At 42.0% G+C, this 22939-nt stretch overlaps 3 protein-coding genes and 1 long non-coding RNA gene across 4 annotated transcripts in view; 2 read left to right on the forward strand and 2 right to left on the reverse strand.

Annotated features, from left to right (window-relative positions):
* Positions 1-7153, reverse strand: dennd10 (DENN domain containing 10). Its single transcript, XM_086258469.1, has 10 exons — positions 4117-7153; positions 3977-4031; positions 3481-3677; positions 3293-3372; positions 3062-3210; positions 1978-2089; positions 1795-1895; positions 1555-1662; positions 1387-1481; positions 1-1301 (listed from the first exon to the last, which is right to left on the reverse strand). Exons 2-10 carry the CDS (start codon positions 4020-4022, stop codon positions 1134-1136), a joined length of 1056 nt encoding a protein of 351 aa, XP_086114595.1. The 5' UTR covers positions 4023-4031; positions 4117-7153; the 3' UTR covers positions 1-1133.
* On the forward strand, positions 5383-13580 carry eif3a (eukaryotic translation initiation factor 3 subunit A). Its single transcript, XM_086258464.1, has 22 exons — positions 5383-5565; positions 6027-6217; positions 6310-6446; positions 6612-6775; positions 7243-7442; positions 7614-7822; positions 7929-8100; positions 8225-8329; positions 8470-8568; positions 8658-8774; positions 8897-9082; positions 9279-9626; positions 9719-9823; positions 9897-10010; positions 10111-10233; positions 10320-10473; positions 10581-10762; positions 10888-10955; positions 11049-11476; positions 11604-11736; positions 11858-12075; positions 12717-13580. The coding sequence occupies exons 1-22, from the start codon at positions 5517-5519 to the stop codon at positions 12899-12901; spliced, it is 3687 nt and encodes a 1228-aa protein (XP_086114590.1). The 5' UTR covers positions 5383-5516; the 3' UTR covers positions 12902-13580.
* Positions 9190-22939, reverse strand: part of LOC147315579 (uncharacterized) — a 94969-nt gene continuing 81219 nt past the window's right edge. The window contains exon 3 of the long non-coding RNA XR_015124367.1: positions 9190-11496. This is a non-coding gene — a long non-coding RNA (uncharacterized LOC147315579). The remainder of the gene's footprint in view (positions 11497-22939) is intronic.
* Positions 15631-21266, forward strand: emx2 (empty spiracles homeobox 2). The gene is made up of 3 exons (XM_086258453.1): positions 15631-16526; positions 17758-17942; positions 19439-21266. Exons 1-3 carry the CDS (start codon positions 16136-16138, stop codon positions 19604-19606), a joined length of 744 nt encoding a protein of 247 aa, XP_086114579.1. The 5' UTR covers positions 15631-16135; the 3' UTR covers positions 19607-21266.

The raw sequence follows: 22939 nt of genomic DNA on the forward strand, positions 1-22939 counted from the left end.
TTTACTTTCTGATAGAAATTTATTTCACTTTGAGTATTAGTTGGATTTATAGATATAGCAAATATTACACATTTTCATGAAAATATATTTTCAAAGTTGCACGAGCCTATGTGTTACCATCACCTGAAATACTGCAATGTGGTGGAAAATGGATTCAACCGTACAACAATGGCGCTAACGACACTGATTTAGAAGAGTGGAGAGAAAAAAACAGCTTGGAAAATAAGACGTGTAATTAAATACAAGTGAGTCAGTGTGGGAATGGAAGCATTAATCGTTATTTAATCAGCTCAAGACTGAAGTGGAAGCTGTTAGTACAACTCTGAAAATTCCCCACCGCACAACAGTTTACTTCTGTTTCAGCTGTGCGCGGCGCTAATGCTGTTAGCAAAATAGAAAATGTGACATTCCTTTAAAAGAAAAACAAGAATCTACAAGTTGTGCAGTGTCTGCTACACTTGTAATCTGATTTCCCCGCACAGCAAAGTTTCTATCAGCTAAATCGGTAATTGCAAAACCTGCACACACATGTGACAGTACAAAGTGAGTACCCAGCCATGAACAAGCTTTGTGACGTTTGGAGTTGCTGCGTTGCACCGTGAACAGGAAGCCAACGTGTGGGAAAACGCTCTGATGGAAAATCACTGCTCGTTGTTTCTGCTCTACAAACTCCAAGTCAACAGCTGCGGCGCTTTTCCCCTCATACCTGTTACTGTTAAGGGATAAAACTTGCATTGTTTTACATTTTCAGCAAATCCCACATAAAGACCATCGTTTCAGATTACTCAAAAACTCAAGCAGCTGTGCACTGAGGTCTACACCTCAGGCAGCAGCCAGTCTGTTCACATTGTGTGTTGATATTTTTAATAACTCGAGCTGTAGATTAATTTAGTTTCTGCTAAAAAACATTAATTATCACCAAACTAATCCTTTCATTGCTCCCATTATTGGTGTGTGAGTCCCATGATGTATTAGATAAGCAGTGCACCATAAAATCTGATGCTAGGGACACTTTTCTTCCTTGTATTAACAGTGTGCCATTTAAAAAAAACAAACAAAAAAAAAACTTAATGATCCCAACAGTGAGTCCATGCTGCGGATGGTAACCTGCAGTAGAGTGTTTGAAAACAGCTTTATATCCTCAAGAGCTGCTCTGCAGCTGCCAAATGAAAGAGGAAGTTCTCCGTCACTGGAGGGAAATGACGCTGCTTTAAACCTTCCAGTGTGATTTTAGAGTCTTCACACTCATCAGCAAGAGCAACCAGGTTAGCGAGGATCTCTTTAGTCTTGACAGAAATGTCCTGCAGATGAAGGGCACATTAGATTTAAGACTAGGTTTCTTGCAGCTGATGCTTTCCTGTCCGGTGTTTTTAACTACGTTCTTACCTTGATCACCTGACTGTCTGACTTCTCTGCGTCCTCCGCAGACTGCACGATGAGTTGGCCGATGTCCTTGTGCAACTTCCCCATAGCCATGGCTTCTGTTGTGAGAGACTCAGCATCAGTCTGAGAGAATCAAAGCAACATATTGCTCTCTCTTTGAACACATGCTACCTTTAGCACTCTGGGATACTGTGATGGTGCTGTCTGGGAGGTTCACAAACACATCAAACAAATCCATTCTGTTGCTCACTTCCGGATTTACAAACCCTGCTATGTATCCTGTGGAGGAAGCAAACATATTGGAGCATTAATAATTCACCCATTCACCCCAGTCATGGCAGTGCAGATAGTTGCTAAGCTGCGTGATGAGTTTTCTGTTAATTACACAGATAAACCAGTAGGCAGCCTCACCGGGGCATTTCTTTAAGTCCTCCAGTTCAGCATCACTCAGGTGGACGTACGGGTGGAGGATGGACCAGTCTTTCCTGTGCCACACGAGAGCCGGCAGAACTCTGAGAGACAAACAGAGAAAAGAGTTACCCACACAACACAATTATGTCCACTATGATATGATTATGAAAGTCTTAAATTCACCTCGTGAACTCCAGCAACGCCTCAATCCGAGGGTGATGGACAACAATCCGCTTCTTCAGCATCAAGGCTGTATACAGGATGATGGTCTCCATCCCGAACTGAGACACCACATCTGAGACAAGAGCAAAAACATGGTCGAAGATTTGAGATCTTGTGACTTTTTCCACTAACAGCTAACATTTTAAAATGTTCAATGAATTAATTAAAAAAAGCTGTACATCAACTAAAAATGGATATAATAATTACTTAGATGCCAAACTGCATTTGCATAACGTTTTCCTGCCGTCCCCAGCTATTCATTTATTGTTATGCCCGTGTAAAAAAACTTTTTCACGAGACTGTGTGGAGACGTGATTAAGTACACCTCATCATTCGGTAGCTCGTGCGACCACTTTAAACAGTAATAACATAAACTCATAATTTTCTCTCTGATTTCATCAGTCTCTAACAACACTAGAGGCATTGTGGCCCAGTCTTCTTTACAACATAGCTTCAGTTCATTGACGTTTTACAGTCAGTCATTTATGCACAGCTCTTTTAAGGAAAACTTCAGCTATCAGACAGATGGGCCTCTTTGGTATACAGGGGAATTCTGGTCGACTCAATGACTGTAACGTGCACTTCTGGAAGTATTGTGGTATTGTGTTAACACACGCCTCAATGCTCCAGACCAGCAAACTGACAAAACTTCTGCTTTTATAGAGGTTCTCACACTTAACAATGATAAGTTAATCAAGTACATTTGATTAGCTGCACCTGGGTACCCTCTTATTAAAGCGGTAAGTTTATTAGATTTTCTCAGGACTGCATAAGGTTGTAAGAAAACTTTCATTTTCATGTGAAGTATCAGCTGACCCTGATATGTTTTACTTCCTAAAAACCTCCAGTAACAGCGGGGGTTTCTAATAAGAGCTAAAAAGCATGAATTCTTTGCTTTTAAAAAGTTCAAATAGTGTTTGGCCACAACAAAACAAATGAAACAAATAACAAAAATCTTAAATAGCAGATTTGTGTACACAGGAAAGTCCGGGAAAGGTGTTCAGTATTTTTATGTGTGTTCCTCTTTACAAACGTGAAGTCCTACCTTTGACTGAACCTGCCAAGTAGGCTTTCCGAACATCGTAGTCCTTAATGAGAAACGAGCCGTTTTCGTCGCTCTGACAGATTCCTTTGGTGAGGACGGTGATGTAGGCTTCCATCATTTTCACCGGACTTCCGTGTTTGACATACATCCTGAGAAATAAATGTAACTGTGTGAGTTCAGCCCAAAGCACAAAGACATAAGGTGATGCTTCGTATTCATAAAGACTGTCACCTGCAGAGTATTCTACTGAGTGCAGCATATTTCTCAGGGTTGAAGTCTTTTGCTGTAACAACTACTGAAAAATGAGTGACCTTGACGAAGAGAAAGAGAGACATTAAAGAAATGCTCATCTATGGAGGGATGGAGATATTATATGTGACAAAAAGGATAAAGCTAATGCCTGGATAAAGACACCTTACCTTGTTTAGTGCTGTCGGCTCCTGTACTTCCATTGTAGTAATGTAATACCAGGTACGGGAGAACTGACCAAACACAAAAGTGTGAAAGTCACGGCCATCGTGTGTCAGGCAGCACTTGCTGAGCAGGACTTCCCTTAGTTCGTCGCCCACAGATGGATAGCACCACACCCACAAAGTGTCTCCATTCACATCTTTCTCTGAAGGAGGGGAAATAAAAGCAACATGTAGCAACATTTAGCATGTCAGGAGAAAGAAATGCATTCAGACTGGACTTTCAGGGTCTTCTAAGAGCATCACTACCAATAACAAGGTTACTGGAGGCGCTCAGGAACCCATCCAGAGCCATTCAGGTTGAACATGCAGGAGCAATAAACCAGTGAGGGGACATTCTCGGATCACAATAGTATCATGTGATTGTCCTGCATGTTCAGCGGATCTGAGACGCCGACTTCGCTTAAAAAAAAGACAAAAGAACGACTTCCTAACCGAAACTTACCGATTAATCCCACGCTTAACATAAGCTGCGTTTCAGTCGTTGCCATATTCCATACCTGAAACAGTTCATAAGCACAAGTTAACTGGAGAGCAGCCACCGGGCGTCTTCTTCTGCGGACATAGTTGTAACAGGAAAGTTACCTTGAGAGTTCATGCGAGATCAGAATGCCAGAGAGCGATGCTGGATGGGTTTAATGGGACAGAAAGTGGGCTAAAACTTGCCAGCAGTCTGATTCAGAAGATTTCTGCTGCTGTCAACAAACATTTCCCCTCTCTCTCTCTGCGAAGCTGCTTCCCTCTTCCGGGACAGGAGGGCTGTGCAGGGAGGAGCTACGCAGCTCACAGCCAATCACAGCAGCCGTAACGGTGCGTTCATGGTAACTCACAAAATGCAAGTAATGTTCATGGACGGCAGGAAAATATAAATTTGAAATTTTATGAATTCATAGCATTTCACATTATGATGTGATAGAAAAGTCTGCGTTTTCACGTAATCTGTAGCACAGATATATGTTTTTGAAAGTAAAACAGTCAAAATAAAACCAAGATTGCTTTTAAGATTGCATTCTGTACTGTAAGTGGCAATATTGGACTGGCAGTGGAGCACATTCTCTAACATAATGATTATATTTATACAGCTAATAATTGTATTCTATTTAGCTTTAAATTATCATTTTTATGTTACTTATAGAGCTACTTTTAATTTTGTCATATTCCGTTTTACTGAGTTATTTGACTTTGTTTAGCTATTGTTTCATGGTTTTATTGGTTGTGTTTACTCTTTGCTACCTATGCACGGGAATTTACGAACTTGGTAGATAAACTGGGCTCTATCTTATCTTATTTCACACGCATTGATTGAATTGATCTTTTTTGAGTTAATGTTTTTCTGAATAGTACTTGAAGGTACCATTGGGGGGAGCACATACGGGAACCTTGTACCATCAGAGTTGCCAGGTTTGATTAAAGCCCTCACTTGGGAAGTTTAGATTATGCATTGCTATTCTACGTTCTAAAATGGACCAGTGACTTCAGACGGCCACTGGTGCTAACGCTATAGAAACTTTCATAAAAGCACAAGAGTTACAAGTTATTTCCTGTTTTAAATTGTATCATTTTAATGATCATATTTCCGTTACTGAAAACATGCCACAGCCAACGGAATCATTTGTCATTTAAAGTCTTATGTGCTTGCATATCCAAAAAGGTCTACAAGATGTGAAAAGGGTGTCTTTACAAATGATAAAAGTGAAATAAAAATAATAACAAAACTACGCGGATACGCTGAACTGTACGTTGTATTAAGTTAATTGTCTTTATTTCCTTTCACCGCCTCATAGATGCGGCGCACACAGTATGGGATTGGGGGGGAGGGATAACACGTGACGCAACTGGCAACCCTACCAAGGCTACTCACGAGGTTGTTCCTTTCTCAGCCAGCACCGTTGCACAGGGTGAGTGCGTGGCTTTGATGGACTGGTAAAATTTCTTAAAATTAATCCAAGTCAACCAATTTTGAGCTTTGCTAAAAGGTCATCGACATGCCGGCGTATTTTCAGCGGCCAGAGAATGCTCTGAAACGAGCGAACGGTGAGTATACAAACGGCTTCGTGTTTTAACAGATGGGCCACATCCATGCTAACTACTGGGCGAAGGGTTAGCTGGCATTAGCCGTTGGTGACTCGTTGTTGTTAGCCGGCCGGGCTAACTGCTAACGCTAGCCGGATGGCGGGGAAGCCATATCGAAATTGTGAAGCTACGTTGGTATGTAGCCAACAGTCTACGCAGATTTTTAAATTACAAAAGAAAGACTTTTTAGAAAAGTAAGTGACTGCCAGAGAGCTGTTAACCTTCCACGTAGCTTTACGGTGTTGTTAACGCTGCCTGGGAATCGGTGCTGTAAGTAGATCCTACTATCACCGACGCACCAACAGCGGCCTAATCAGCCGGCTCTAGCTTGTCACGGTGTGTGAAGCGTTTGCTTTTTTTTTAATGATGCGGGACTTGACGCGTTTATTGTTGACTTATATTATTTTAACATGTTTGCGCAGAATTTCTTGAGGTTGGCAAGAAGCAGCCGGCCTTGGATGTCTTGTACGATGTCATCAAAAGCAAGAAACACCGAACATGGCAGAAGATCCACGAGCCCATTATGCTCAAATATCTGGAGCTCTGCGTCGATCTTCGCAAGAGTCACCTGGCCAAGGAGGGTCTCTACCAGTACAAGAACATCTGCCAGCAGGTCTGCAAGAAAAAATCTGTGATTTTTGCACACACAAAATAATTTATGCAAAATAGCAGTTTAGTCTAAATGTAAGCGCTTTCTGTTTCCAGGTGAACATCAAGTCTTTGGAGGATGTGGTTAGGGCCTACCTGAAGCTGGCAGAGGAGAAGACTGAGACAGCCAAGGAGGAGTCCCAGCAAATGGTCCTGGACATCGAAGATCTGGATAACATCCAGACCCCAGAAAGGTGATGCTGCTTAAGTTTTTATATAGTAAATCAGCTGTTTAACAAATGACTTAATTCATTTCTTAGGGCTGGTGTTTGATTTAACTTTAAATTTTGATTTTTTTTTTTTTTTTTTTTCAATTAAACAAATAAACTGGACTAATGTGAAACTTGCTTTGATTTTAGCGTGCTCCTGAGTGCTGTGAGTGGAGAGGACACTCAAGATCGTACTGATCGCCTGCTCCTCACTCCGTGGGTGAAGTTCTTGTGGGAGTCCTACCGCCAGTGCCTTGACCTGCTGAGAAACAACTCCAAGGTGGAGCGTCTATACCATGACATTGCACAGCAAGGTAGGGACATGCATCAAATTACTTTTTAAATACTGTCTGTTTTCATGATGTCATGTTCTAGTCCTAAGTCAATATTCCAGGCTGCTTACTACCATCTTAATATAAAGTTTTTGTATTTTTAATCGTTTTCTGTATATGGATGTTAATTAACACCAATGGATGTATAGTATGTTTTATAAAACAAAAATCTTTCCCAATGAAGTCATTTAATTATTATTCAGAAATGTATTTCAAGTCTGTTTGCTGTGAGTCTAGGATTAGCTAATCCTCAAGGTATTACAGCAGTTACGCAAAGCAATGCGATGTAATAAGATATAATGTAACAGATTAAATTAATTGTCAAAGTGAACAGTTATTGTTGTTGTTGTTACTATTAATATTAAATAACTGAATAGTTTTGCAACTGCAAACATTTTTACAGTTAAAACCTTTAAGTACGAGGCTCTAAAATCCTACCTTCCCTGCAGCATTCAAGTTTTGCCTTCAGTACACCCGCAAGGCAGAATTTCGTAAGCTCTGTGACAACCTGCGCATGCATCTGGGTCAGATCCAGCGCCATCACAACCAGAGCACTGCCATCAATCTGAACAACCCTGAAAGTCAGTCCATGCACCTGGAGACACGTCTGGTGCAGCTGGACAGCGCCATAAGCATGGAGCTGTGGCAGGTTAGTCTACCTAACACTCTTCAACAACTACACAAGCATTTTCAGATCGGTTGCCTCCACTGTTGTGGGATGCTGTAATGTGCAGCTGGCAATGTATAATATTATAGTAGCTTTGAAACATGATGAATGTAAAATTAATGGTACTAATGCAATTATTCTTTTTCCTCTCAGGAAGCATTCAAGGCTGTTGAGGACATCCATGGCCTGTTTGCTCTTTCCAAGAAGCCTCCCAAACCACAGCTGATGGCCAACTACTACAACAAGGTGTCTACTGTATTCTGGAAATCTGGAAACGCTCTCTTCCATGCCTGCACACTTCACCGGCTCTATCATCTGTCCAGGGAGATGCGAAAGAATCTGACCCAAGAGGAGATGCAGCGGTATTCCATTAATTCCTTGTGGATAAATGCACCAGTGTTTGTTTGTTTTTGTTTTTAAAATTTGATCATGACCAAATATGTATTGAAATTTACTTTCAATTTTCAGGATGTCTACCCGAGTCCTCCTGGCTACGCTATCTATTCCCATCACCCCTGAGCGTACCGATATTGCTCGCTTGCTTGACATGGATGGCATCATTGTTGAGAAACACCGAAGGCTAGCTACCCTCCTTGCCCTGCAGTCTCCACCAACCCGCCAAAGTCTCATTAATGATATGGTACACTATGTGCTCAAGAAGAGAGAGAAATCTTCACACCCTTTTAAGAATATGGTTTTTTGTTTTTATCTGTTCTTTAATTTGTTTTAAATTTTTTGTCAAATGTATGATTTTTGTGTTTTAGGTTAGATTTAACTTGCTGCAGTATGTTGTAACTGATGTGAAAGAACTTTACAACTGGCTTGAGGTCGACTTTCATCCTCTGAAGCTGAGCGGGAGAGTGACCAAGGTAAACTGTCCAGCTTCATGTGGCAGCAGCAAACGTAATAATTACAAGGAGCTGTCGTTCAGTTCATTTTCTTACATACAGCTTGAAGTTTATTCATTTAATTAACATTTCTTGTTGCTTGTAATTTCCTACTCTTCTAGGTGTTAAACTGGGTGAGAGATCAGGCTGAGAAGGAACCTGATCTTCAGCAGTATGTCCCACATCTGCAGAGTAACACCATCCTGAGGCTCTTGCAACAGGTAATCCTCTCTCTCTTCTGGTTAATCTTTTTTTCTAAATCACTTCTACCCTGAAATGGGTGTAATTGTCTTCATTTTTTAAATTTTAGGTTGCACAGATCTATCAAAGCATCGAGTTCAGTCGTCTGGCCTCTCTGGTTCCATTTGTGGACGCCTTCCAGCTGGAGCGCTCCATTGTAGATGCTGCACGGCATTGTGATCTGCAGGTAAGACTCACATTGGTAGAGACACTGACATCACTGATGGTCCAGAAACAGGGATGTGAGCTATTACTGAAGTAACATGCTGCGTTTTTGTAGATTATCTAACATTTCTTTTTGTCTTGTAGGTCAGAATAGACCACACCTCTAAAACTCTGAGCTTCGGCTCTGATCTGAACTACTCGACCAAAGAGGATGCTCCTGTTGGACCTTTCCTGCAGAACATGCCGTCAGAGCAGATAAGGAACCAGCTCACTGCCATGTCTGCATCTTTGGCTAAAGCCATACAGGTCATCAAGCCTGCCTCCATCCTGGTGAGTTCAACCTCTAACCGATACACAGTGACCAGAGGCACCTAATATACAGCGCCCCCCCCCCCCCCCCCCCCCCCCTTTATTAATGTACATACAGTGACGGTATTTTTCATGTTATATTTAAAACATTACTCATGTTATGCCTTTGTTTGAATTCAAGTGCATCTTATTTATTTTTTTAATTATTCTTTCTTAGCAAGAGCGAGAGGAGCATAACCAACAGGCCATCGCTGCCTACCTGAAAAGTGCCCGCAAGGATCACCAGCGCATCCTGGCTCGTAGACAGACCATCGAAGAGCGCAAGGAGCGTCTGGAGAGCTTAAACATTCAGCGTGAGAAGGAGGAGCTAGAACAGCGGGAGGCTGAGATGCAGAAGGTTCGCAAGGCAGAGGAGGAGCGTCTGCGGCAGGAGGCCAAAGAAAGGGAGAAGGAGCGCATCATGGAGGAGCACAAGCAGATCAAGAAGAAGAATGCCCGTGAGCGCTTGGAGCAGATCAAGAAGACTGAACTTGGAGCAAAGGCTTTCAAGGATATCGACATTGAGGTGATGAAATGTAGCCATAATCAACTTGATCTGGGTAAGTTTCACATGGATTACATTTTTAATGTAGATCTAACAAACTGGTTTTGTTGCAGGACCTGGAAGAACTGGACCCTGACTTCATCATGGCTAAACAGGTGGAGCAGCTGGAGAAGGAGAAGAAAGAACTTCAGGAGCGTCTGAAGAACCAGGAGAAAAAGGTAATGGTATTAAATCAGTAGAAGTATTGATAACTTAAATATGTACTGGGCCCTAAGTTTTATCTCTCTTCAGATTGACTATTTTGAGAGGGCAAAGCGTCTTGAGGAGATTCCCCTGATCAAAAAAGCTTATGAGGAGCAGCGTGTCAAGGATATGGAACTGTGGGAGCTCCAGGAGGAGGAGAGGGTAAGTGGGCAGGAAAAAAGCGCTTTACATAAAGAGATAAAAACGAATGTAAAACATCTGAGCATCTGGAATGTAACAAGTTGTTCTTCTCTTTATGTAGATTAGTACCATGAAAGTTGAACGGGAGAAGGCTCTGGAGCACAAGAAGCGCATGTCCAGGATGATGGAGGACAAAGAGAACTTCCTGTCCAAAATAACAGCTGCTCGTAGCTTCATTTATGAGGTAAGACTGCTTAGTCAATCTCTGAGCATTAGCTGACTATGAGGACTGAAGCAGTGCTTTCAGCTTCACTTCTGTGCCTTTTAAAGGAAAAACTGAAGGCTTTCCAAGAGCGCTTGATAGAGGAAAGGAAGACGCGCCTGGAAGACAGAAAGAGACAGCGCAAAGAGGACAGGCGTAATGCTTACTACCGGGAAAAAGAAGAAGAGGCACAGCGTATTCATGAGGAGCAGCTCAAGAAAGGTTTGTACAATCACGAATCCGTGATCCAACCTGTCCTCATAAAGTTAGGACAGGAGCTCATATTCCACAGAGAACCAGGAAGGATTTTTAATTTTTTTTTTTAATAGAGCGTGAAGAGCGTGAACGCCTGGAACAAGAGCAGCGAGAGGAGGAGGAGAGGGAGTACCAGGAGCGTCTACGAAAGCTTGAGGAGCAAGAGCGGAAGCAGCGTCTTCGTCAGCAGGAGATTGAGGAGCGAGAACGACGCCGTGAGGAGGAGAGAAAGGTCCCACAGGAGGAGAAGCCAAAGGTTTGGATCTGTTTTTTAATAAGTTGCTTTTGCTTACCCCAAGATGGCTGGGATGGGCTGTGTAAGGATAATATGGTCTACAGGACTGTGAGTAATTTTGAAGTATCATGTGATTCTGTTAAAAGGAGGATGGAGGATGGAGACGACGCACAGAGGGTGGGGATTCAGAGTGGCGTCGTCCTGCACCAGACAGGTGTGTGTCACCAACACTTAGTTCCTGCTTTTCTTCTTGTAATGCCGACTCAGCTAGGAATGGCTTCTCTAACAACAACTGTGTGCTCCTTAGGACTTGGAGACAGGACGATGACAAGGAGGAGAAAGAGTTACCTTTCAGACGAGATGGTCCTCGTAGAAGCGGAGAGGACAGAGGTCCCCGTAGGGTCTTTGACGATGAACGAGGCCCACGCCGTGGTGACGATGAAGACCGCCCTGTTCGCAGAGGGTTGGATGATGACCGTGGTCCACGCAGAGGTTTCGACGATGATCGTGGTCCAAGGCGTGGTGGAGATGACGACCGTGGTCCTAGACGTGGCTTTGATGATGACAGAGGTCCTCGTAGAGGCATGGATGACTCCAGGGGACCCAGGCGTGGAGCTGATGACGACTGGGGCCCCAGAAGAGGAGATGATGACAGAGTTGGAAGAAGAGGTATGGATGATGGGCCACATCGTGGTGATGATGACGCCAAACCTTGGAAACCACTGGGCCGACCTGGTAAGTCTGTAGCCAATTGGCTATCAGTAAATAATAGAAAAGTCTTGTTATCCAACAGCCAGGCAGCTGGTCTGTGCCTAAATGTCAAGTCTTAATAAAATGATGATAATGAACACCTCTGATATAGGGGGGTGGCGTGAGCGAGAGAAGGCCAGAGAGGAAAGTTGGGGACCTCCCCGGGGTGGCCCCCATGATGATGGAGATGATGGCGAAGGAGACGAAAGATCCAGCGACCGCAACAGAGACCGTCGTCCAAACAGGTGGGGCTAATAGATCTATGCCTGTATGCTGAGTTATTCGTAGCACCGTGGAGGATGTGACAATTTGCTTTTCAGGTAGTTGTTGGCAGAGTTTCTAATTGGTGTCACTGTGCGTTCACAGAGAGGATGGTATCTGGAGAAGAGGGGGTACTGATGAGGGAAGCAGCTGGAGAGAATCTCGCAGAGAGGAGGCAGACCGCGATGATCGACGTGATCGAGACGATCGACGCGATCGAGACGATCGACGTGACCGTGATGATCGCCGCAATAGAGACCCTCGTGATAGAGATCGCCGTGATGATCGTGACAACAGAGGCCCACCCAGAGATCCTGATGATGGTGAGCAGAGCATGTTTTAGACTTGCTTTCAGTGTCTTTGCTGGGTTTGATCTCATTAAGTGTGATCTAAGTAATTTATTTTATGCACAAATGTTAACTTTGTTTCAGAAAATTGCTGTATGAAATGTAAATAAACAATTAAAAAAAACTGCATAGATTTACCAATAATTTAAGCTCTGCTTTTATTAATAATAATCAAATATCAAGCTTGAATGGAGAACATTTTGATTCCAAAACTAGTATGGTTTGCTCCCAAACACTTTTGTTGTTAAGAGATGTTAAAAGAAAACTGATGTGCACAACATCACCATGGTTTTTATCTTCCTGAAATCAAATAAAAAGTAATCACAGTTGAGAGAGATTTAAAACGCTGTAGACGCTGGTGTCCCTGATCCAACTCTCCATCCTCAATCCACTGAGCTCATCTTCTGACTGTCAAAAATTTCAACGTGAAGATAACTTATTCAGCCAGCAGAGGGCACTGCAAACCCATTGATACATGCTCTGCTACATAAGCTTTTTTTTTTTTTTTTTTTAATTTAAAGAAATCATCCACTTTGGACACACGAAACTTCCAAAGTTAAAACATAAAAACTTCCGTTGCTGGAATATTTTCTACGAAACATCTTTGTTCCCCACAGGTGGTTCTTGGCGTCGTGGAGGTGAGGATAAACGTGAGGAGCGCGACAGGGACCGAAACAGAGAACCGGGACGGGACCGTGATCGTGACGCTGATGGAGAGAAGGGCTGGCGTACTGACAAAGAAAACCTTCGCCGCACCAAAAACGAGACAGATGATGATGGCTGGACCACCGTTCGCCGCTGAACCTCAGCTCATGGCTCAATCAATAAAAAATGATTTAAAATAATAATAATTATAATAATCAGAAATACCACATCACTGTTGGCCACAGTGTTACATTGGGGGCCCAAAAATACCTTTGATTTGAGTATTTGTAGAATGCAGTTTCCTGGGAAGTGATTTTGTTTTATTTTTATCTTGACCTGCAGTTTTGAACCGGAACCTCCTCACCTTCTAAACACCATTAACCAATGAACTTGTGTTCACTTAGGTTTCAGTGAAGCATTACTGTAACCCCCAGTGGTTGGAAATGTTCTTACCTTAGTGAAGTTAATCCGACCTACATGCAAACCAGTGAACCTGCTACAATATTGAATGCAAACTCAGTGTACCACCAACTGCCTCTTTTATTGACTGTACCTTGCATAGATGTTATGGCACAGATCTACAACTCTTCTAATGGCTGATGGTGACTAGGAATCGTGTCACATGCTTCAGTTATTTCAGCTCTTCCATCTAATATGAGATGCTTTCTAACCTGTTAAAGAACTAGTGGAATTTACATTTTGTGCATGCATAGAGTATTGAAATGGTCTGGCTTCATATCCAGTGCGTGCTTCTATCTTGCTGCAATCAATGGTATCACACCAGGTTGCATGTGAACAGATAAAGCCTTTATTAATAAAGACAATGCTCACCAGGAGTATGTTCTCTTTGTCTTCAATGGGATATAAAAAATGTTAGAGTATGCTGTCCTTAGCTTTGCCTAGTTTAGATCAATAAAGCCACAGATAACCTTATGAACATACATTTTAGAAATAAAGCCTGCTTGCAAATGCGTTTCAATACTTAATTTAAATGAGTAAAGCAACTATGTTGATACTTGCACATGATGAAGCTTGTCGTTTAGATTTTGGTTTCTGGTTTCTAAATTAATCCCACATCACTGCTAATGTATAAACAACACATGGGGATGCTGCATCGTAATCCAGAACTTCTTGGCTACCTTGAGGCTGAAACTGAAACATGTATGCCCAAATATTTAGGAGCGGTCAGACTGCTGGCCTGGCAAACAAGATAATAATAATTCAAAACTGCTTGTGGAGGCTACAACCGTACGACGCTGGCGATCTGAACTTTGTAAAGCCTTTCTTTCTGTAACCACTAGATGTCGGTAAAACACCAGAAAGAAGACGCGTTACATCTGAAAACGGGAAACGTGTTGGTTCATGCCTAAGATCATCAGTTAACTGAGGGTATAAAACTCAGTAAAAATATGAACAAGCAGAAGGTGGTCAGAAAGGAGGCAATTACAAAACCAGTAACATGCTGCTGGAGCTATAAAGTAAGAAAACACCCTCAGCAGGGCGGGAGTTTGTTGTCCCAACAACAAAACTGCGTTGGCATTTTTAATTTGGCTCCCCGATTTGAGCTACTATATAATAATGATGATGATGATGATAATAAAAGTAATAGTAATAATAATAATAATAACAGTAAAAATAATAGGCTGATATTTAATGCAAACCAAAAGCCTCTATCTGAGCTGTATAAGCGAATTGAATAAAAAACTATCCACCTCTGGGAGATTCCTCCAGGTATTGAAAATAATAAACTGGAATGTGTTTTTTAACATCTTAAACAAGATGGTGTGTGTGGTGTATGTGTGTGGGCATGTTGGTGCTCTGATAGCGCTGAGAAGCCCATTCAGTGCTCCAGTATATTTTTATAGGCCACATTTAATTTCAGGGACCCGCATAAATGAGCAAAGCCTAAACTCCATGTGAGTAATAATAATAATAATAATAATTTAATAATAATAATAAGTGGAGTTATTCTGATTATATGTATTTGGTTGGAAACTTTCCTTGAAACATGTATCAGCTTACAAGCAGCGGCCAAAAAATTAAAATGAACAAAAACAAAAAAAGGCATAAAATGATGAAATAATCTCCAAACATTTGGACGTAGGCTGTCGGTAGGCAATACATCATTTTCTCATTTCGGGGGATGCATCAGTTCACTTGTCAGCAGCCTGCGCGGACTCCAAGTGTGTATTATTTCTTTGTGAAGGCCCGCTGTGCGCGGACATGGCTGCAGCTTCGTGCTGCTGCCGTCAGCCGCTGATCTGCATGCAGGGGTGACAGGTCGCACTCGCACAGGTACACTACTCTAATAAACAGCTCTCACCGTCTAACACACAGCGACACATCAGTGTTACTGAACACTGACTGTTTCAGGATCGTGTCCCGCACACTAGATAAAAAAAAAAGCAGAAGCACCTCTAAATCTGAGCTTAAGCGCGTCTGCGTCTTCGACAAACCATTCTGCACAAATGTAAGCGTGTCAGTATAGAACTCATACTAATGTTGATCCTAGAATCGGGACAAATGGAAACAAGCAGCAACGAAAAAAAAAGAATTTTCTACAAATGTCCAGTCACAAATAAATAAATAAACAAAAAGAAAACAGGAAAATATGGAAAAATAAATTAAAACCGACTAATGGCGCAAATAAGCGGCTGCTGAAAAATTCCATTTATTCCATACCATTAGCATCCCAAAAACAGAGTCAAACAGAGCTGATGTGTTGCCGCCACATTGTTTTTGCATATTTTAAAGTAATCACCTCTAGTAGTAACAGCACACACACTTTAAAGATCTGCCTGAACCTGTCGTAGACACTAAATGCAAATAAGCAGGCTACCTTTTCTACTGGTTAGTTGAATGTGTTAAATGTCCTGGAGATATGTGCGCACGAGTGGATGCATGTGTCTGTGTGTCTACATGTGCGCGTGCGGGCATGTGTGCGTGCACGCGGGGGGCTCTTCTCTGAACGAATCCGTTCCGTGTTGCGCGTTCGAGTCCGCCTCTCCGCGCCCCTGCTTCCCATTGACGCACTTTTTAAGCGTCTTCCCCCTTCTCCACCTTAAGGCGAGCAGCAGCGGCAGCGACCAATCACCATGCCATTACAGCCTTCAGAGGAAGCTGTTTATGGGGCTGCAGCGCTAATTAGGCTCATGAACTAACAAATCTGCCTGCACGAAGCCGGCGAGGAAAACGATCACATCCATGGATTAGTCTGGGAGTAGCCGAGCACTTTTTATTTTTTGGCTTCTTCGACACTGCCCGCCGCCCTTTCCCAACTTGTTTACTGCGCAGAAACTTTCCCCTTTTTTTCCTTGGGTGTGGAGTATTTTTCAAGCAAGAGCGCCTACGACAACTTTAACCTAAACTGGGGAATCTGGACTATCAGACCATGTTTCAACCTACACCCAAGAGGTGTTTTACTATAGAGTCTTTAGTGGCGAAGGATAATCCGATACCGGCGTCCCGCTCCGAGGAGCCCATCAGGCCAGCGGCTCTCAGCTATGCAAACTCCGGCCAGATGAACCCATTTCTGAACGGCTTTCACTCCGGCGGCAGGGGCGTCTACTCTAACCCGGACTTGGTTTTTGCCGAGGCGGTCTCTCATCCGCCAAACTCTACCGTTCCAGTACATCCGGTGGCCCCGCCGCACGCTCTGGCCGCTCACCCGCTTTCATCCTCACACAGTCCGCACCCGCTTTTTGCCAGCCAGCAAAGAGACCCCTCAACTTTCTACCCCTGGTTATTACACAGATATAGGTACTTGGGTCACAGGTTTCAAGGTAAGTTGTCAAAGTATTCGACTTTGGATGAGTTTTACGCACGAACAACTACGGGCTGTAGCATTTTCTTTTCTGTTATTATTTCATTTTTGTTTTTTTAGTTTTTTTAGACTGTGTTAAGCTGAGAGCAAGGTGGTGTAAAAAAATATAAATATATATTTGTAGCTGTAGCAGAACAGTTTTAAAGTGAAGCGTCGCTAAGTGCCAAAAGTAGTTTCTAAAGGTGTCGCAGCTGTAAAAAGAAATGACCTCGTAACGAATTTCTTCGATTTTGGACAAAGAAAAATAATCTGTAACAAAGAAATATTTATGGCTGGGCTTGTGAGGACGCCTGCAGCTTTGGAGTATGTGTTAACGGGTTGTTGTTTTTTTACGAATTGAAATTCTGACATGTTTGTACACCGGTAGTCTGCAGGTTATATATAGCGCATGATCTATATCCAGAAACGCAATGAAAGCATTTCGCTAGTCTGCGGTTTAAACCTGTTACAGCAGGTTTTTTGTTTTTTAGTTTTTTTAGTTTTGTTTTTTTTAAAGAAATAAATACATTTTTATTTGAGCTAAACGTGTAATTATATGATTATGCTGTTTCTAAATTTCTGAACCTGACATCAGACAAAATATGAGTAAATTGTAAATTTATTGTTTAAGTTGGTTTGGCCTGAGAACTTTTCTATTGTTGATTTCGGGTGCTATATTTGTGGTATTTTTATGTGATCGTTGTTATTATTAATAATATTATTACTGAATATTATTTTTATTTGTTTGATTTGGTTTGTTTTTCCTGCAAGTGACAGCGCTATTTTTATTTTTTATTTTACTGGAATGTATTTTCAGTTTAATTTCTAAGATGGTTTTGTGTGTTGTCGATTTACAGTTTGTTCACAAAAAGCTAATTTAATTAAGTCCAGGATTATACGTCTGCTTTATTTGTTTCCCTCTTCTCTTCACACGGAAGGACTGACAGATATTAAAAGAAGAAACCTTCAGTAATGATTAATTTAAACACACACACACACACTTTCATAAATACGGCGTGTGGCTTTTTATTGACTAATGTCCAGCTTCTTTTTGGACTTTATTATCGTCCTCTTTTATAGTCCCTCAGGAGACTGCAGTCCTCTAGCTGCGCCCAGGCCTGTTGTTTCTTATGGAATAGTTAACATCTTATAAAATATACATATATATTTGAATACGTCACTGAGGATCCTCACTTTCTGCTCGCTTCCAGGTAATGAAACGAGTCCAGAGAGCTTCCTTTTGCACAACGCGCTGGCCAGAAAGCCCAAAAGAATCCGGACAGCGTTTTCACCTTCGCAACTCCTGCGGCTCGAACACGCGTTCGAGAAAAACCATTATGTGGTGGGAGCAGAAAGAAAGCAGCTCGCCCACAGCCTTAGCCTCACAGAAACTCAGGTAAGAAGCACTGGATTTTACTCGACATTCCGCCCTCTCTCTCTCCACTCACCTGCTCTCACGTTGTGTGTGTGTTTTTTGTTTCAGTGCTGCTTCTCAGCGCGTCGTGTCGTGTTTTTGGCTTTTAGGAAATCCCCACTTTCATTTTACAGTAATTCGAGAGATTATTATTGATTATTATAGAAGCTGACTGTGTCGTGGTGCTTGTCCTGGAGGACGGTGTGTTACTTTTTATGTGTTTGGTTTTTTTTTAACGTGGTACCGTGCGTCATGGAGCCTTCAATCAGGCCTGTAAAACGTGTGCGTATTTACGCGCGGCACTAAAGCGGGGTGTTATCATTTGCTTATCATTTGCCAAACAATAACGCGAAATTATCAGGTGGCACACCGTTTCCACGTTGTCATTTGAAGACAGAGGCTTTCTGCTGGAGCCAGTCGATCGTCATTGTGTAGGCCTAACCTCATTCCAGGAGGGGGTTGAATTACTTTGTTTTGGGGTGGGGGGTGGGGGGAGAGAATGTTGCCTTTTCAAAATGGAGGGCAAATTAACCAGTTAACCATTTTATAGGGTAGGAGATACAAAGAGCGAGGCGGGTTCAGTGAATTCCCCCTGCCATATTTAAGATGCTGTTTGAGCCCATCAGCCTGCTGTCTTTTGTCCGCTGTGTGTCCTTTATACGGCGGGGCCTTTTGGAGGAGCTGAAGGGAGAAATGAACCGTCACCTACTTCAATTAGCCCACTGAAGGCTTATTAAACGCACCTCGGTCACCATTAAAGAGCTGAAAGGGCTGCACAGCGACAAAACAGGAACAGATAATTTATCGATTTAGATGTTGTTAATTCCCCCCACGGTACCGATTATTAACAAATCCACTTAGAGGAGCGTGTGGACATATATGTTAAACGTGCCTCAGAGACATTTATTTCTCTTGACATCCACATGCTGACATTTTTGTTTTAAAAAATCTAAAAAAATTAAATACATTTCTGACCTACTTTGGGTATGGCGTCAAAGTTTCTGCGCGCATTAAAACAGTAGTGAACCTTATTTATTAAAATATTCTATTTGTGTCACAGCTCCTTGTCTCATTTTCCTTTTTCCCTCCCGATAATTTTAAGGCGTGATGTGGAAAAGACTCTGTCCTGTTATATTGTTAATAGAATTGGGGTTTGACCTTTTTAAGGCGGAAGTCGCTCTTTTTTATGTGAGTTAATAAGAATAATTGGAGTAATTAACAATGACATGATTTTTAATGGCATGTATTCGTGCTGTACTGGAACTATAATTGATGTTTGTTTATCCTGGCGGCTGTTTCCTTAGGTGCAGGTCACATTTTGCCTTTTTAAAAAAGTATTGTTATTTCTGCTGAACTCTCTGCTTGTTTTTAGCCATGCTATCCTATTCACGCTTGGTTTTACGCACTGGCCAATCGCGGTTTATCTCGTGAAACTGATACGGGTTTTTCTGGTCCCCCCCCCCCCCTTCTCTATGCAGGTAAAAGTGTGGTTTCAGAACCGACGGACGAAGTTCAAGAGACAGAAGTTGGAAGAGGAGGGCTCGGAGTCTCAGCAGAAGAAGAAAGGATCGCATCACATAAACCGGTGGAGACTGGCGACTAAACAGGCGAGCCCGGAGGAAATTGATGTCACTTCGGACGATTAAAATAAAGACTATGCGCCTGAATGAAGGAGGACATGGATACAGGATGCCGTGTAGAGACAAGTGAGAGGGTACAAAGCCAATGTCACATTTCAGATCTCCGGAGACCGGCAGCTGAGGGTGAGACAAGCCCGACTGACACTGCTGTCACCACGCGGGTCTGTCAGTCCGAGTGACCCAGGGAAATGTGACCGACAGTGTGTCAGTCCACCTACCTGAACCCTTTCTCGCACCAACCACCACTACTACCCCCCTTCCCCCACCCTCCCCCACCTACAACCAACACCTAATTATATTTTTCTCCAACTCACATTGGACGTTTGCACTTCAGAAGGCTTTTATTATTATTTTTTCCTCCTCTTATTTTTTTAAACAAAAAAAAAAAATCGTTTCCACGTAAGATATACCAAAACACCAAACTGCTTTTTTTTTTTTTTGTAAAACTTGAAATGCATGGTCTAGTTTTTTTTTTTCTTCTTTTTTTCCTGGTAGCTGTTTTTAATTTGACGAGTTTTCGCAAACCAAGGAAAAACAGAAACAATAACAACAAAAAAGAGGAATAATCAGTTTTGTTTCTAACTCTATTTTCAAACAGAGAGATGTCGTGCTTCTTCCTTTTTACAATGTGTGCAGTCTTTAATTAATGATTCTCGTGTAAAAGTGATTGTGAAAACATATGAAGTAGCGGTGCTGCGTTATGGTGTTTATTTTTAATTTTTTTTAAGGAAAGAAAAGTGGAATTTCGATGAAAAAATGACATCTTTCTATAAAAAAAATAAAAAATAAGTGAATCAGACCACAGACAAAGTACTTAAAGGGAAGGTATCAGGACATTCCTTTAACCTAAAGCTTTACCAATGTGTCGCTGTGGCCCCCACACAGGCTTCTGTCAGGACTTGACCCTCCAGTGAAAGTTGCAATGAAGGACTAAAAAGCAAGAATTGAGCAAAGACAGGAGAGAGAGCAAAAATAAAAAAGCACTGAGCGTTATTCCATGTACAGAAATGCTAAAAAAAAAGTTAATGTTTCTGTTAAACCCGCTTTTACAGAATGTAAATACTTTTTGTGTTTGTGTTAAGTTTGCTACAATTTTAACACAAAGTATACTTCCAAGAAGTATGTAATTGTCAATATTTTGTCAATAAAGTTTTATCAATATGTCGCGCGCAGTAAAAGTATAGGCTTTTGATTACGGAAAGCAACCTTAAGGGTTTTTTTTTCTTTTTTCTTTTTTTTGGAAATGCGCAATCATTTAGCGCACAGCGAGGCGCGCTGATGTGGCGTTTATAGGATGATTTAAAAAACAAAGAGAGGAAAAATTCTGCAGCATGTAATTTGTTTTCCTCAGCCCTGCATTTGTTTCTCAGTCTGACATAGAAAGCATTTTTTTTCCTCCAGGAGCTGCAGCGTCTGCTCCGCTCCGGCTACAAAGAGTCCCTACAAGCTTTTGTGAAAGTGCAAATCAGTTTGGGCAATTATCATGCGAGTAATATGAGGGGGGAAAGGGGATGCATTGCCCAGTGGTCCACTTTAATCTCTTAATCCACGGATCCAAGGGGGGCTTGGTTGGACATAATTTAGTACAATCTGACTACCCCTCACGGCGCGATAAGGGAAGGTTGCAATGTGCCGCAAAAAATGGGATCTTTGTTTAAAATCTTGTCTTTTAGGCTCCAATCGTGCTGCAAGCTGCTGCTTTGGACCGAGCGGAAACATTACAGGACTTCTTTTTTGGAGTCCGTGGGCGCATTAAAAAAGAGAAAGAGATGCAGGAAACGATTTCTCATTTAAACACAAACAAACCAAACAACAAAACCACGAAAGCAGAAAGAAATCTTAACAAATTGAAACTAGATTATGATGGTTTTTGTTTGTTTCCTCGCGAACAGCACAGCAAACCTAACTTCGGTGTTTCTCGCGGAGGTGCACGTGTTTGTTTAATTGTTTCATAAAGTAAAAAGTGGTGTTTTTGTGGTTTGGGTTAGGAAGGAGGGGGGACATGGCATATAGGGAATTCTTAATCGGCCCATAGATTATAACAGCAATAAAAATCTATAGAGAATACCATTAGCTTTGGAGAAAAAAACCCCTAAAAGCTTTATTACAAACCCAGCTTTGAAATAGGGGGGATTAGAGGACTGAAAGGGTCCCACAATAGTTAGAAGAAAAGGTTTCATGCTAATGAGGTTAATGCCCTTTGTATCTCCGGACTCCACAACTTCATTACTCCTATCTCGGGCAACACCGAGCGGCTCAGAGCTTCACAATCCACTCGAGCTTTTCCCTACCCTGCCTATAAAGAAGGATTTGATAGCAGTCCTGTTCAAACTAGATAATTATATCTTTTCAAGTTGGAATTAAGATAAAGAAAGTGCAGTGGAGGCGGTGAGCCTTGATCCGCCGCAAACAAATTTGGCGCACTCCCCCCCCACCACACATACACCCCCTCCTCGTGTGCGTCTGCATGGACACACAGGAGACAGGACAGGCTTCTCATTAGAGCCTGGCACAATTTGATTAATTTAAATGCGTTTGATTTCAACCCCTCTCTCTTAAAAGAAGCTAGTGCATGGAAATAATTTTTGATCTTATTTTTGAAATTACGTTTTGTTTTTTTTTAAGCTACAATATCCAAAAATCTTCTTCACCAAATTAAAAGCTTCCAGTGGGTGTATTGTATTTTAATTTGTTAAATAAAATTAAAAGACACTTTTTATTTTGAAAGTGCATATTACTACATAAAAAAATGAAAATGAAAATAATAAAAAGCTGTAGGCGGAGGTGGAGTGGGGGATTATTTTCTGTAAAGCAGTCTGAGTAAAGACATCTTCCTAACAAAAGCGCGCATGCCGCTTCCGTAATATTTAGGTGTTTCACGTCTGAGAAATTCAAGGCGCTCTTCTTTTCAGATCCTGGCATTTGTTTGAGGACGATCAGGTGCAATTTGAAACTAAGGTCACATGAATATAATTACTTTGGACAGAACTCAAACAGCGTGCGCGCGTTATGAGTTGAAGTGGGCCCTCACGTATTAGATCCTTCTCCCAGACGTTCGTGCTGTGCGTTAAGGGCCAATTGTGGGGACCTTTGGTGACCCTCTTATCTAAACTGAAACTGCCCCTCTCGGTCCGGGGGCTAAACTCCCTCATAAATCATCACAAGTCCACGCGCAATTTGGTTCTTGCGTAAATTTTGGACAATTTGGAAACGAGCTCCCGCTGCATCAAACATTTAGCGCGCAACGTGAAACGATTATCCACCACTGAAAAGAGTAGTCGGTCCTATCAAGTGACCCCACTGACCCAAAACCTTTAATCTGCAATTAGTAGGTATAAT

The sequence above is a fragment of the Aulonocara sp. 'chitande type north' Nkhata Bay genome, linkage group LG13, assembly GCF_057382095.1.
Source record: "Aulonocara sp. 'chitande type north' Nkhata Bay isolate Kocher_YH1m ecotype deep benthic linkage group LG13, A_spYH_male_GT1.1, whole genome shotgun sequence".
Lineage (NCBI taxonomy): Eukaryota > Metazoa > Chordata > Actinopteri > Cichliformes > Cichlidae > Aulonocara > Aulonocara sp. 'chitande type north' Nkhata Bay.

Excerpts from the sequence above, each read along its gene's own strand:
- emx2 (XM_086258453.1), top strand. The coding sequence starts at position 16,136 with ATGTTTCAACCTACACCCAAGAGGTGTTTTACTATAGAGTCTTTAGTG. Across the intron at positions 16,527-17,757 it reads CTTGGGTCACAGGTTTCAAG|GTAATGAAACGAGTCCAGAG; the intron begins GTAAGTTGTCAA and ends GCTCGCTTCCAG. Across the intron at positions 17,943-19,438 it reads TTAGCCTCACAGAAACTCAG|GTAAAAGTGTGGTTTCAGAA; the intron begins GTAAGAAGCACT and ends TTCTCTATGCAG.
- eif3a (XM_086258464.1), top strand. The coding sequence starts at position 5,517 with ATGCCGGCGTATTTTCAGCGGCCAGAGAATGCTCTGAAACGAGCGAAC. Across the intron at positions 8,101-8,224 it reads AAAGTCTCATTAATGATATG|GTTAGATTTAACTTGCTGCA; the intron begins GTACACTATGTG and ends TTTGTGTTTTAG. Across the intron at positions 10,474-10,580 it reads TGAGGAGCAGCTCAAGAAAG|AGCGTGAAGAGCGTGAACGC; the intron begins GTTTGTACAATC and ends TTTTTTTAATAG.
- dennd10 (XM_086258469.1), bottom strand. The coding sequence starts at position 4,022 with ATGGCAACGACTGAAACGCAGCTTATGTTAAGCGTGGGATTAATCG. Across the intron at positions 1,663-1,794 it reads GGACTTAAAGAAATGCCCCG|GATACATAGCAGGGTTTGTA; the intron begins GTGAGGCTGCCT and ends CTTCCTCCACAG. Across the intron at positions 1,302-1,386 it reads CAGACAGTCAGGTGATCAAG|GACATTTCTGTCAAGACTAA; the intron begins GTAAGAACGTAG and ends CTTCATCTGCAG.